The 13,711-nt window shown below is 36.6% G+C and overlaps 1 protein-coding gene across 7 annotated transcripts in view; it reads right to left on the minus strand.

Moving 5' to 3' along the window:
- The window catches only part of ANO3 (anoctamin 3), a 274,762-nt gene that overhangs the window by 110,112 nt on the left and 150,939 nt on the right, over positions 1 to 13,711 (minus strand). For all 7 annotated transcript variants that reach the window (XR_002440329.1, XR_002440328.1, XR_002440327.1 and 4 more), the window contains 12 exons: positions 12,602 to 12,684; positions 11,157 to 11,297; positions 10,631 to 10,795; positions 9,668 to 9,704; positions 7,838 to 7,949; positions 6,778 to 6,835; positions 5,699 to 5,796; positions 3,908 to 4,053; positions 3,666 to 3,818; positions 3,158 to 3,305; positions 1,254 to 1,334; positions 290 to 395 (listed from right to left, as the gene is read on the minus strand). Coding sequence is in view for 4 of the 7 variants with exons in the window: in XM_021402280.1 (XP_021257955.1) it covers positions 290 to 395; positions 1,254 to 1,334; positions 3,158 to 3,305; positions 3,666 to 3,818; positions 3,908 to 4,053; positions 5,699 to 5,796; positions 6,778 to 6,835; positions 7,838 to 7,949; positions 9,668 to 9,704; positions 10,631 to 10,795; positions 11,157 to 11,297; positions 12,602 to 12,684 (1,328 nt within the window). In the remaining 3 variants the exon portion in view is untranslated. The remainder of the gene's footprint in view (positions 1 to 289; positions 396 to 1,253; positions 1,335 to 3,157; positions 3,306 to 3,665; positions 3,819 to 3,907; positions 4,054 to 5,698; positions 5,797 to 6,777; positions 6,836 to 7,837; positions 7,950 to 9,667; positions 9,705 to 10,630; positions 10,796 to 11,156; positions 11,298 to 12,601; positions 12,685 to 13,711) is intronic.

The raw sequence follows: 13,711 nt of genomic DNA on the forward strand, positions 1-13,711 counted from the left end.
TGACACACATTTGAATTTCTAACAGCCTCTAATGAGGTTTAGATGTGAACCATCATGATGTATAAGATGACTGCTAAAAAAATATGATCTGGGGGGTACTCCAGAAGCCGTGCATGTTCTATCAACTCAGTTGGAAGTAGCTGACTGACAGTATTTTGAGGGGAGTCATTTTTTTTTCCTCTCAGATACTATAACCAACAAACAACTAATTACAGTGACACTCTATGAGATTATTATTAAAAAAAAAAAAAGGAACTCCAGAAGAGAACAGTTCCATTCCATGACTAACCTCAAAAACGATAATGAAGGCCAGTCGTGCCGCCAGAACATGCCAGAACTGCAAAGTGAACTCATAGGGAGTTGAACTCCACGGGGGGGCTCTATAATCTCTGTACCTGTGAAGCGAAGATAAACTCTGTAAATTAGTCTGTGCTCAAAAACCAGAACGTGGTGAAAAGCTCTCAAGGTTATCCCAGAGATGTCTAAAAGGAGAGAATTTGACCTGGAAGCATATTTCAAGAGGAATTCAATGAAAAATCATAGTCCACAATATATGTATTAAAAACAGCTGCTTTTAAGATGGTAAATTTTTGCTTCCAAAAAACCAGAACAAACATTTTCTTTTGTTGTTACACATCTAGCATCTTAGAGTATTAAGTTCAAGTGTGTTGACTCTAAATTGGTTCTCATCTTTGTTTCTAAGAAGTTGAAATTCTGATGACGAGGCCTGAATAACGATTGTATAACTTAGTTGGCTCCAAGGTAATTTTCACCATAAAACTAAATCCAAAACAAGGAAGGGTGCACTTAACGCAAAGTCACATTTAAGTTTTTTGCTCAATTTCTCATATCCATCTTGCATAACTGTTGGGAAATTTCGGCTGGATTACAGCCACAACAAACATTTTAATTGCGCATTTTAATTAATAGACCTCAGAATGAAATGAAATGAAAAATTTTAGCCTTATTTACAGCTGGGGAAACTCACATTAAATAATTCATAGAGGCCAGTAGCACGTGGCTTACAGTAATCCCGAAGAAACTAAGAATATGACATGGGTTTCCCCTGTCTTAGGACTGCATCCTTCAACACACCTTTCACATCTGAGATTTCCATGTTGAACAAACTTGAACTCAAATCCTTTTACCGAGGCAAAAATGAAACGACTCCGCCATTAACTTAATCACCAACTTTCCTTTTAAAGTCTATTCAATGCCTATATAGTACAAGCAGAGGGAACATCAAAACATACCGGCAGTATCCTGAATATCCCATTCCAAGTTCACTCAGATCAAACACTGATAAGCTGCTGTTGACATATCCTTTTAGGCATCTGGAAAGTAAAGTCATGGGGTCAGAACTTTCTTCATAAAGTGGATATAAAGCATAAAGCTGCGTGGTGTCACATATTGTGAGGATACTGTTTTATTTGTTTATTAGAACAAAAGCACTTGTAAAATACTAAGCAGAAAAGCAAAGTGTTATTGGAAGGAATCAAGTAACTTCTTTTTCAGAGATAACAAACATGATTTATAAATCTGTTTTTTTTTTCCTCCGGGCTTATCTACCAGTAGGATGCAAAGCAAACCCCTTTCCTACAGTGTTCTTCACTGTCGCCTCTCAAACCCACTGAACTAAGAAAGATGGCTACAAAGGCAAAAAGGATTCCTTGTCAAATCTGCTACTGCCATCGGTCATACAACTTATATAGCAAAAAAATGATTAGGTTTTACAAATGGAACCAAAGATGAGTTTTGACCAAAAGTAAGACTGCACGTATACCAAACATCTATCTTAAAGGTAACAATTTATTGGTGTTAATGACAGAAGTCATACAAGTATGCTGAATTATGACTACAGGAGTACAATTTTTCTTCATTTGTCAAAAATATGGACACCTAAGCCATCCTGTTCTCCTGAAAACATGTCCTATAATGTAACAAAGGGCATCCTGAGAAGCAAAGAACATTTAAACAGACAAGGTATCTATTGTACTTCCTGAATCTTCAGGTTTGCTGTGGCACTTAAAATTCCTACAGGAAAAATAATTAGGACTTTACAGTTCTCGATTACACTGACAGTTCTCATTAGGCAGTATAAACTTTCCCACCATGTATTTTTTCATTCTATCCTGTCCTTTTCTTTCTGCCCCTAAATTCTCTCTTCCCAGGACACCATAAGAAGAGTAAATCTCTATTTTGAATAAATAAAAATGAAGTAATGAGGGAACGAATGACAGATTCCTGTGGAGTGGGCCGAGGCATGGTTTGTGAACACCATGGAACTGCCTTGCTGGACAAACCATGATGCTTTCTCTATCATACCGCCTCTTGGGAAATGAAGAAGTTTAGTTTAGCTTGTGAGATGCACCATCACAGCTGCAGTATTAGCAAAGTGCTGCATCCTTTTCTCAAGACAACCCTGATTCCCACATTAAAAAACAACAACAACCACCAAAAAAACCAAAACAACAAGAGAATACTCACGGGGCACTTGTAACAGAAGTGCTAAGTCACAGCTCAAACCAGTGATTGAGCACCTGGTGGGAAGGCAGGGCCAACCCAGGGGAGCTCAGGTGCATTCAATGCACCTGAGTGACAGGAAGGGGTGGAGCCAGGATCCACCCCTTCCTAGACCTCATTTAAGGGTTGGCAGGGGAGGCAAGAGCATTTTGCTGGAATGCATACTGGTGGCCTTCCAAAGGTAAGCAGCTTTTCTTCCTTTGTTTCTGTATTCAGGGCTGCTGTGTTTGGGCTTGTTCTCATTTGCTGCAGCCTTAGATTGTGCTGCTCTGCTATTATTGCTATACTTTCTGTCACATTATAGCATTACAGCACTAATCTCCAAATGAAAGAGAAGATGTATGTGAGTATTGTAGACACGCTGATCTTTTTTGTTTGCCTAAAAGGTCATGAAAGATGATGGAAAACACAGAATGTGGAACCCACAGTGCAGCAATGTTAGTAAGCAGACAGGGAGATAGGCAGGAAACTGGGCTAGTTTCCTTTCTTAGTGGGACAACACAGAGCAAAACCTTTGTAAAGATGTAAAAGGTAAAATGTTATTACTGCAATAAGTTAACACAGACAGACAGTAACAAAAGCGTGCTTCCTCTGAAATAAGCATGTATGAATATATTAAAAAAACCTTCATTACTTTTCTTGTCTATATCCTTGATCTGTACAGGGGCCGTATTTATATGCATAGACAAAACGTGGAATGTAATCGGAAGTAATGGCAATAACAAAGGCGTTGGTGATGACAGCCAGAACTCCAATTCCTTCAAGAATCCCATACCAGATACCTGGAAACAAGGGTAATAACCAAGTCAATAGTTTTCAATAGTTGTATTAAGTCATTAAGGTCATACAAATGATAATAAAAACATCATTAGTCACAACCTTTTTTTCCTCTTGAGAAAGATTTACCGACTCAGAAAAGCTAATCAAGGTAAAGCCATGTCCTCGTGCCCCCACCGCTATAGGCTCCACCCGAATCAAGACTTACAGTACAGCCCACCCTGCTGACATGATATCCCTGATATCTGCAGGCTACACATCAACTTCACTTATGACACATGAAATATTGCAAGGAGCAAGTTACATCAAAGAAGATGACACTTAAGGAATTGTACCTGACAGTGATAGACATTTGGTTCTCTCACCTATATCCGTTGCTCTTGCAGGCATAGGTCTTCGCCACTGAGTCACAAACTTATATGCATCTAATCTTATTTCTATGATATTGTTCAGCAATGCCAGGAGGGGTGCCAGTGGGAAGGCAGCAACAAAGATGGTGGTGAAGCCAAACTGTAACACTAGATAAGCATTTCTATGATTAGAAACTAGACGCGCAAAAACATACTTGAAAGTATAAATAAATCGACATGTCTATAAATTCACTTACCCATCTCCAAATACTCATCCATTAAACCATGGAGATTCATAGGCTGCAGATTCCAATCTTTTTCCCACTGAGGTAGAGAAATTTTATGCTCCATTGATTGTCCTCTTCTCTTCATTTTGCGTCGTGACCACCAATTCTGCAATAAACTGCATTAGGCAAACTAAGTATTATTGTCTGTACTTGCTCAGTAATTTGCAATACTAGCTGCTGTTGTTTTGAGTGGCATCTGAGTGTTTACTTAGGTATTACATGAAAATATTTACAATATCATACAAGAGAAATTTCAGAGACATTTCACAAGTTTTCAACTTAGCATTATGGTTTTAATTACGTTTTTCATGTAGCACATCAGCTATTGTAATAAGCCTTTCAGAAATAGGAATTTGCTTGCATTGACTGTTTTTTTTTTAACGTAAGGATTTACCTGCATCACTTAGTCCAAAAAAAAAAAAACAACCAGGAAAAAAATGAAAGCATTAAACAAAGAATGCTGCATTTTCAATCTCGTAAAAGACAAAAGAAGTAGAGCTTACTAGGAGCATTGGGATACGTTCAGTAGCAGAATATGCCTACTATTTTTTGAACAAACCTGAAAACTTAGATGATCTACGGAATATTTGTCCCCTTTAAGCAGGACACATTGTCTAAAAAGACGCTGCTTAAGCTGTAAATATTTAAGACTATTTTTTATGAAGGTTTGCAAAGGTCCTTTCACGAAGTAGTTATAAATCTTAAGTAATATACTCACACATAAAAGGTTACACAAAGGAAAAATATAACCTAGGACTGTCAAAGGTAGCAATTAAAGGTTATTATTTATTTCTAGATATTACTGAAAAGAGACCAAAGATAGGAAATAATTTCTCTAAGTAATTTTATTAACGGGCTGATATTTCTCTCCAGCTAGTTTAGGGCTAAGCTCTTCCTACTGAAAGGCCGTACTTGAAAGCCACAGTTCTGTCAAAACAAAACATTCCTTTCCATAAGGAACATGCATGTTATGAAATGAATTCTAGGTGGAATTAAAGTAGGGCTGGGTTAAGAAGACAGGAAGCCTGACACTTCAAGAAGGTTTCTTATTTTCAGAAGTTGATTTCTCCCAACAACGCAGTGCACGATTTGCAGACTGCAAACTGTGAGCATAACCTTTTCGGATACTATCAAGGTTAAGACTGATTAAATTCATTTCTGATGAGCAACCTTCTACTGAAAACATTCTTCCAGCTTCACAAGAAGTGTAAGACTCTTGACCTGTCAGTCCCTTCAATAGTTGAACAGCTCTGTACTATGGAAAATAAGCTCGCAATAAACAATGTAGCTGGTTAACGGACCTTGAGAAACTTCAGGGCATGGTTATTGCTTCCCTTGGGAGTAAATTTACAGTACACCATAGTGAGATGGAAAAAAAACAAATTTTCTCCAAGTATGTAATGTTCTTGGAATAGATATTTCGGCAAAGTATGATGACAAAATTATGTAAATGCTAGTAACAATTCCTTGTCTCCATTCAGGGAAAGCAGAAAATGAATACTAACATCACGTTTTTGAGGGATAATGCAAAACGTGCAGACTTGAACTTGCTGAAGAATCTCATTTGACCTTCTGAAAATACACTGTCAGATCAGTAATGCAGCTGCACCAGATCTTCATCAGTTAGTCATAATGATAAAAAATTTCAAATCAAGGTGGTATTTTTCCCTCCGCTTGTATGAAGAATATTTTTCCTTGTTGCTGAATTAACACTAATTTGCAAGCGCTATCTGTAAAACAAATGCTAACAGCAGTACTTACGGATAGCCTAGCTCCATAAAGTTGTTCCACATTTGTTTCAAAACCATAATAACTCCCATCTGCAAACACAGATCTATCAAGCAGCCACTCGGATGACACTGAAATTAAAAAGAAAAAGATCAGTAGCTGAAGTCAGAATTATGTTAGTTCACAAGGTGAATGGAGTGTACTGAAATACATATGCTGAAAAACACTCACCTCCAGATACAGAAATATGTAGAAAAATACCAATAACAGACATTAATATTTAGTTTAATGGAACAACCTGTAGACATCTTAATTTTTGGAGAACTGGAGTGTGTTATCTGGGCTAACGTGGACTAGGTATTTGTTCAACGATATAGTTCATTTCATTTAGACCAATACATGATCATTCATTTCAGAATAACAGATGAACATTTTATCTGTTATAACCTAGGTCTGAACAGACACTTATACTAGTATCAGAGATTCTAGTACTATTAACCACACAAATGAACAAAACATACATTAATGTATATTAACATGCGTAGCAATTACAGAAAGCGTTTTTAGAACCACAGACTCCGAAGTTATGGTATTTTACTCCAGGGCTACAAAAGCTCCACAGAAGCCTGCTGTTCAGAAATAGGAGGTAGCTTCAGTGTGCTGCTTTTTTTTTCCAAGGAAGGTGCAATTCTAACATTTTCAAGCTACATCTTGAAATAGCATTTTTCTTCTTTTAAATAAAAAGCTGTCGATAAGGTAAGGTGACAGCACTCCATGTATATCCTCTATCCAAAATGCCACAAAGGAATATAGGATATACCAATCACTTCAGACTCCGTAGTGCCAGGTAGGTAAGGGAGCATCACTGTTTGCTTTCCACTGGAGAGAGGCAGCAAGAACTGCATGTCTCGTGTAGAGTAACTCATACCATTAGAGAATGCAGAAAGAAAAGCACGTCTCCTCTTCACTGACCTTTGCTATAAATAAGAGTTTTCTCTTCCCTGTGCTTAGCTGGAATAGTATATCTTTCAAACTGGACGTAATTCATGTCCTACAGTCGTTTCCTTTTTACTCATGGAAATTCCTCAGGAACGTAAAACAGGATTGCTTACCTCTTCCAGTCTCCATCTGTTGAAAAGCTTGTTGTACTTTCCTGGGCGGCCTGCAAATCTGGAAAATAAGATTTCTGCTTAGTGGACATTCCGAGACCATGCTGTATCAGTAATTATTTCACAACATCCACTGAGCAAACTCACAAAATATAAACAGATTAAATCACATGGGCTTAAATCTGGTATCTGTAGGATAGGGGAGTTACAGAATGCAAACGAGGAAAAAGACCATCATTTTGCAAGAAATCCTAAGCTTTTATTATGCCCAGGGCAAAAATCCTAGCTTCAGAGGCTTTAGATGTTAGATACTCAAACTCTCTAATCTATGTTTAAGAAGATAAGCTGTTGCAATATGTAGGAATTTACCACAGCAGAGAGATTTGCTTGCCTGAGTGAAATGTGCGCTGGATTGCACCCACAAACCAAAAAGCACGAAAGGACTTTAAGACAAATCACAACAAAACTCCTCAAAGAGATCTAACAGATTCTTGTATAGTGAAATGAATCAAAATGCTTGATGACCTCAATGAAAATTACAGATGAGGAAAAAAAAACAACATTCCTGGTCCTACCAGACACAATACATAGCAAGAAAGAAGCTTAGAAACTGTATGACAATGGTATTGCTGGACATAACATTCAGACATTACCAACAATCTTTACTTTGGAAGGAAAAAAAAAAATCTTGAACTTAAATGGCATTATAAATTTATAGAAATGTGTCCTGGGAAATACAACCAAAGGGGAATAAGTAAGGAAAAAGATGAATAAAGCGTATCAGTGCAGGGCTGAATACAGATGTACACTGAGGAAGTGTCTGGATCTTCCAGAGCTCTGAATTTTTGTTTTGGTAGGTACACAGACCCACTTAAAAAGTAGACTTATTACTGTCTAATTTCTGTGCTTTCAGGAGTCCTACCCTTGCGTACACTTACAAACTTACATTTTCTGCTATTAATTATCCTCAGAAACTGTGTTGCATTTAGAGTTCAAACTGTCAACGTACTTTCTTGAAAGCTGTGCAGTTACCGCTCCGTGTGAGTTAAGCAAGGTAACTTACCTGCCAAGAAAAAAGGCTATGTAAAAGATGGAGCTGTTCAAGTTGACGAACTGGAAGAGGAACATCTTCAAGGCAAAGCTGTTTTCCCATTCAGACTCTGTCCTCGGGTGCTCTACGGAAAGACACAGGGCACACTATATAAACAAAATGAAAGTGAGTTATGTCAACTGCTCACAGACCAAATAACAAAACAAGAGATGGTTTCAAGCCATAGTGCTCCCAAGGAAAGCAGGGGGAAAACAGACAACTAGCAGTCAGTTGGTTTCACACTCAAACACCTCACCCTCTAAATATTTCCGTAAAGCCACTACTTTATCCTTCAGACTTCCTCCATTATAATGCTTGTGAAGTGTCAAATCTTTTATTGTGCCATCAGAAAACAAGGGAGCTCATTCTGTGTTTTCTTTGGGAAGAAACGCAGCAATGCATATTAGGATTGCAAGTATTCTATGTTGGTCTACATTGACTTGGATGTTTTTCCTTATTTGCAGAATGATTGTGTTCCGAATTACAAATAGATGAAAATGATTAAAATTACCTTTCTTCTTTGTAAAAATTTAACATTTGTTTGACCAATGTATCAAATTTGTAATATAGTGCATTCATTAAAATTTCAAAGTACATACAAGATTCAGAAATCTAAACTGCATTGATTTTTACGTTATAATTTGTACTACGTGGTTACCTATTAAGACGCAGTCTGCTTAGAAATAAATCAGTATGTGAATTTAGAGCGTACTAGCTTTGCATATGGATGCTGTTGTTTCTCAAAAGTTAGGATGACCACTTGCTCTTGGAAGCAGAAAATTTTAGGAAGAGTTACCTCTCTCAAGCACCTGATGTTCCATCATGCTCAATTCAAGAAAGCTTTTTATTTAAATTATTTTCTAATATACTAGGAGAAAAAATCAGGTCGTATATAAAAACAAAAGCATTAATTTCTTTCCCATTCCCTGGTCCGTAACAATATAATATGTTTAAAAAGCTTAGTTAAGTGGGGGAAAATGCCTGATCTGAAAAAACCCACGATAATTTATTATTAAATATATATTACGTGCCTTATTAACTTGAGTAAGTTGACTGCACATTTTGAATCTTTCTAACCCGATCAACTGCCTGTTACATGGAACTTGATAAAGCATTGAGCATGTTATTTAACTGATGCTCTTCAATATTTGAACCAAAAGGGGGAGTTGTTAAATTTAAGCAGTGAGCGTGCTGTTAAGATCAACAGCGTAATTTCACAGAGGCTGAAAAGACAGTATGTAACAAGAAATACTGAAAGGCAACGTATTCACATAGAAGGAGGTTTTAACTGTTGTCTATCATTTGTTCTCTATGAATTAGAAAGCTTCGCCTATATGACTGAATAATGAAGTTCCAATTAAAAAAAAAAAACAAACAAACACAAACACGCAAATAACAGAGCATGTGGGAAGAACTGAACAAGACCTGTTTTAGCGTTTTAGGAAAGAGTATCTTTTGATTTTTGTTCCAACACAACACTTTCTTCATTTTAAACTATAAAAAGATAGCAAAGTAGATGTATAATCTGGAGATTGGTGGCCCTGCCTGTGGCAGGGCATTGGAAAGCAGTGAGCCTGGGGTCCCTTCCAAAACAAGCCATTCTGGGATTCTATCATTCTATAATAACTTTCCTTTCTTTTGTATTGTTTCTTAAATGAAATCATCGTAACATTTCTTTTGCAGATAATACAAATTCACTTAGGGAAATGCCAGCATCTTACTGTGCATACACCTGTTTTATGGAAATATGAATGTGTATGTCATCGCTGGTAAGGACCGCAGCAGTAGTAAAGACCTACATACCTAAATCTGTCAGGAGATAGGCAACCTTTTCATACACCTAAAACAGAAAGAAGAGATGATGTAGGTACAGTACATCTTGTCTGTTGCGATGTCAAACGCAGAATGAAAAAAACATCCAAGGCGTAGGAGTTTTGTTGCCCTGCAGCATCAAGTGATATGGCAGAGAACAGAGGACAGCGTCTTCGCTTTGTCCTTGACTTGATGTGTTTTTTAACCTGAATTTACTTTTTATGGCATAGAATTGCATATGTAGTAACGGAAATAAATACACGACCGCTGTATTTTCAAGACTGTATTCTTATTGTTTTAAGTCCACAATGTCCTTAACAGAAATAAAAGCCATTGCTTGCTGACTTATTGTTCCTTCTTAGCTATTTGTGTCTGAAGAGGAAAAGAAAAACGATACATGTTATTGCAGCTATAAAGGAACAGAGTTTACGTCAATGCACACCATGCTACCACAGCAGACGATTAAACCTGTGCTGTTACTTGAAAGGAAAAGCTTAAACGAGAACTGTATAGCACAGTCCTTCCAGGACTGGGCAACCATGATAACAAAGTTGCATTTTAATCAACAATGAATTCATTGATTGAAGTCATCAATTGGGGAAAAAAAAAAAAGCAACAACAACAGCAAAACAAAAAAGGAAAATAAAATTCTGTTTCAAGAAAACAATTTAATTCTATTTGGAGAGCTGGCTTTTTGTAAAAGGTACGTGAAAAATTAAAAGGCTAATGACTAAAGCAGTACTTTCTACTACAGTGATTGGTGACATAATCAAACATGTCTAGTGACAAATTAAATAGGCAGGAAAGGAAAACACCGACAAACATAATATTAAAAGAGCAAAAAAATCCCTCAAATACCAGCACATGTATGTTTCTGATACGCAGTAAACTCCATTACCTTGTATAAATTGCTCTTTTAAGTAAATCCCTCCATTAAATGAATTGAAGACTTACAACATTGAGTGACATGATGATCATAAAATTGATGCAGACTCCGGTGCCAGATGTTGCAAACTGCCAGTACTTCTTGATGAAATACCACTTGAAAGAAGCAAATTGTTCCATGGCTACCAGACGATACACCACGACTGCAAAAACTGCAGTGAGGACGAGTGAAATCTACAGATAAGTGTTTACGAACAGAGAAATTAGAACAAGGAAAACCGTATTGCAAATATTTTCTACTAAATCAATAAGTTAACAGGAGTTTTAAAGAGTCCCATCTGTTCTGGGAGCAGATTTTGAGAGAATTAAAATATTAAATGGCTGAAATGAAGTATTTCTTTAATGTACTTTTACAAGATAACAACATCACATCTTTTAAAACTAAGAGATCCCTAAATAAGCAATAAGATTGAACTGATCACTTTTGCCTACATTATGTAAATCCATTCATCTTAATGAACACATTAATGACTTAGCTTAGCGTCTGCATCGGGTTAAGATTAAAGGCTATAATTCCAATATTATTAAAACTCACCATGAAGAATATTCCTGAGACAGACACCATCAGTCGACTGAGCTTGTCAGGGAAAGGCTGAAAAGGTTCAGGTTTTCCTGTGATGGGATTTACTCTTTCCACTTGGGAATATTTAGCTTCAAACTGAGGGCGCAGTTCTTCCTGCGATAACAGGAGAGATCCCATTTGTTGTACTATTTATTTCACTGGACTATCAAAAATCAGGCAGTATGGGATATAAGAAATTATCTTGACAGAAAATCTTTTTTTTTTTTAATAATGTTCCACTTGAAGTAATTTTCTCTTTTGAAAATCCTTCGTAAAGGTGTCAGAGACCAATGAAGAAGAGAGACATCATAAGCCTTCCTCACTTTGTAAGAGTATGAAAAGGACTATGGGTCATAATACTGTTTAAACACTAGTTTCTCCGCAGAAATTGATAAGAACGCTATAAATTAACTCCAGTTATGATGGTGCTTTTTGTGATAGGAAAGCACTTATTAAAAGCAACTAGCTAGTATCTACAAGTCTGTGGAAAGCTATAAAGCAAGTTACGATAAAGTCTCTATTGACTTACACTGCATGTGAATCAACAGTATAGTTAAATTGCATTACAGCTATACTGGCTATGATTTATGGACTCAAGTAATAAAATCATTTGATCATTGCTGAAGCTGATAGCAGAATGTCAAAGAGTGAGTTGTGCCTCTCAGAAGGATTTAGGATCCACTCTCTGACCCTTTGCTTGCGCTCGTTCTGTTTCTAGACAGGATTAAGAACTTTCAAGGATTAGAACTTTACAAGACCACAGAATTAAATTCTTGTAGGGATTTGTGCTGACATTGGTGGTAGCTCTTGTCCTCTGTATGTACATTATTTCACTTTCTGGAGTTTTAGTTTCTGTTCCCTGCTAGTAATAGCATCTTTGCCAAGCTGTGTGGCTAAATCAAGCTGTCTGTTCATCCAGAGCCCCTTTATACACTCTTTACAAACAGGGCCTGTATAAAAGAAAAACGTCAACCTCCTTCCCCCTCTTTCCCAGTCCATACTGATGTCCGTTGTAGACACCAATCACTCCTCAAAACTTGAAGCCCTGAAATGCCTGGGCTTGCCAGGAGCAGGCCAAAGCTTAAACATGAACTCTTTTAAAGGATCCACCTTGTTATTATGACTGTTACAGCCCAAGCATTTTATTTCTGTTAAAGAACTCTTTGTAAACTAAAAAAAAAAAAAAAAAAAAAAAAAAAAAAAAAATCCACTCAGTTTTTCAAAGGGCGCTTTCAATAAATGTAGAAATTTATTGGGATTTATTCTACAACTAGGGTAAGAACTGCAACTGCAATTATAATCTGAATGGCAAATTCAGATGGCTGGCGTTCAGTATGTTTTGCTATCTACACTTATATATAGCACTATAGAATAGTGCTGATTGCAAAATTTACAGATTTACTTCTGCTTTATCTTACCTCTTCATCTTCCCAATCTATGAGGTCCCAGTCATAGGTTAATACAGCTCTCCGTCTTTTCCAAAACTCCAGAAAGACTGTAGCTGTGGAAATAATTAACTACATTTAGTTATGGAAACACAAAGAAGGAAGTCCATGCAGAACTCAAGAAAATGAACATCTTGTAACATGATAACCTTCCTTAGACATTTTCTGGCTGATACTCTATAGAATCTGAAAACTGTAAATAACAGTTAAAACTGGAACACTATTTTACGATGTTCATCTAAAGCTTATTTTATTTATTATTATTATTTTGCTTTCTGCTCTATCTGTACAAACAGGTACCTGTTACTATGAATCACTGCCACCCCTTTCGGATTAATTTGCTTTTAGTTTTATTCAAATGTACTATATGGTTTAAAAATCTTTCTCTGAAGAAAAAAGCATATATACACAATGGTATCTATACATGCAGAGCTAGACTGGGATCTCATTTTATTCAATTTGGATAAAATCAGTGTTGCTTCATTTCGTTTCACCACTTCATACTGGTGTATCTTAGCTACTAAAATATTTCTTTAAATAATTATTTCTATCCATTTTCGAGCTCATAATCATATCCTTCACATACTTTATGTTCTTGGTAGGTCCTACCAAAATAATTACAACCAATAACTAACTATGTTTCCCAAACGCTGTCATTTGCCACTGAGGCTGCCTGTTCTTTACCACAGTAGAGAAAGAGCTATGAAGGACAAACAACTTGTTTGGGTGAGAGCCTTACAAAATGTGGGCTTGCCTAACTTTTCCCCAGAAAATAGAGATTTCAAATACGGGCTTAGAAAATTTTCTTTCTCTTAGCCAGCCAAACAAGGATTGTATAGTGTTATATTCCTGTTTTTTTTTATATTACTCTAAACGTAGCAACTTAGATGTATATATAGACACAGATATGATTTATCCATATGCTATTTTAAAATGCAGTGACTAGCAGTTAGAAGTTTACCCCAGCAACCAGGGATGTCTGAATAAAAGAAACTTGTTCCTGAATATTATTTCTGGATAGTGTGCTCTTACATCCCTCCAAGCACGGTTCTTGTCTTCTCCACCAACTTCATTTAAGTTTTG

This window comes from Numida meleagris, chromosome 6 (assembly GCF_002078875.1).
Source record: "Numida meleagris isolate 19003 breed g44 Domestic line chromosome 6, NumMel1.0, whole genome shotgun sequence".
Lineage (NCBI taxonomy): Eukaryota > Metazoa > Chordata > Aves > Galliformes > Numididae > Numida > Numida meleagris.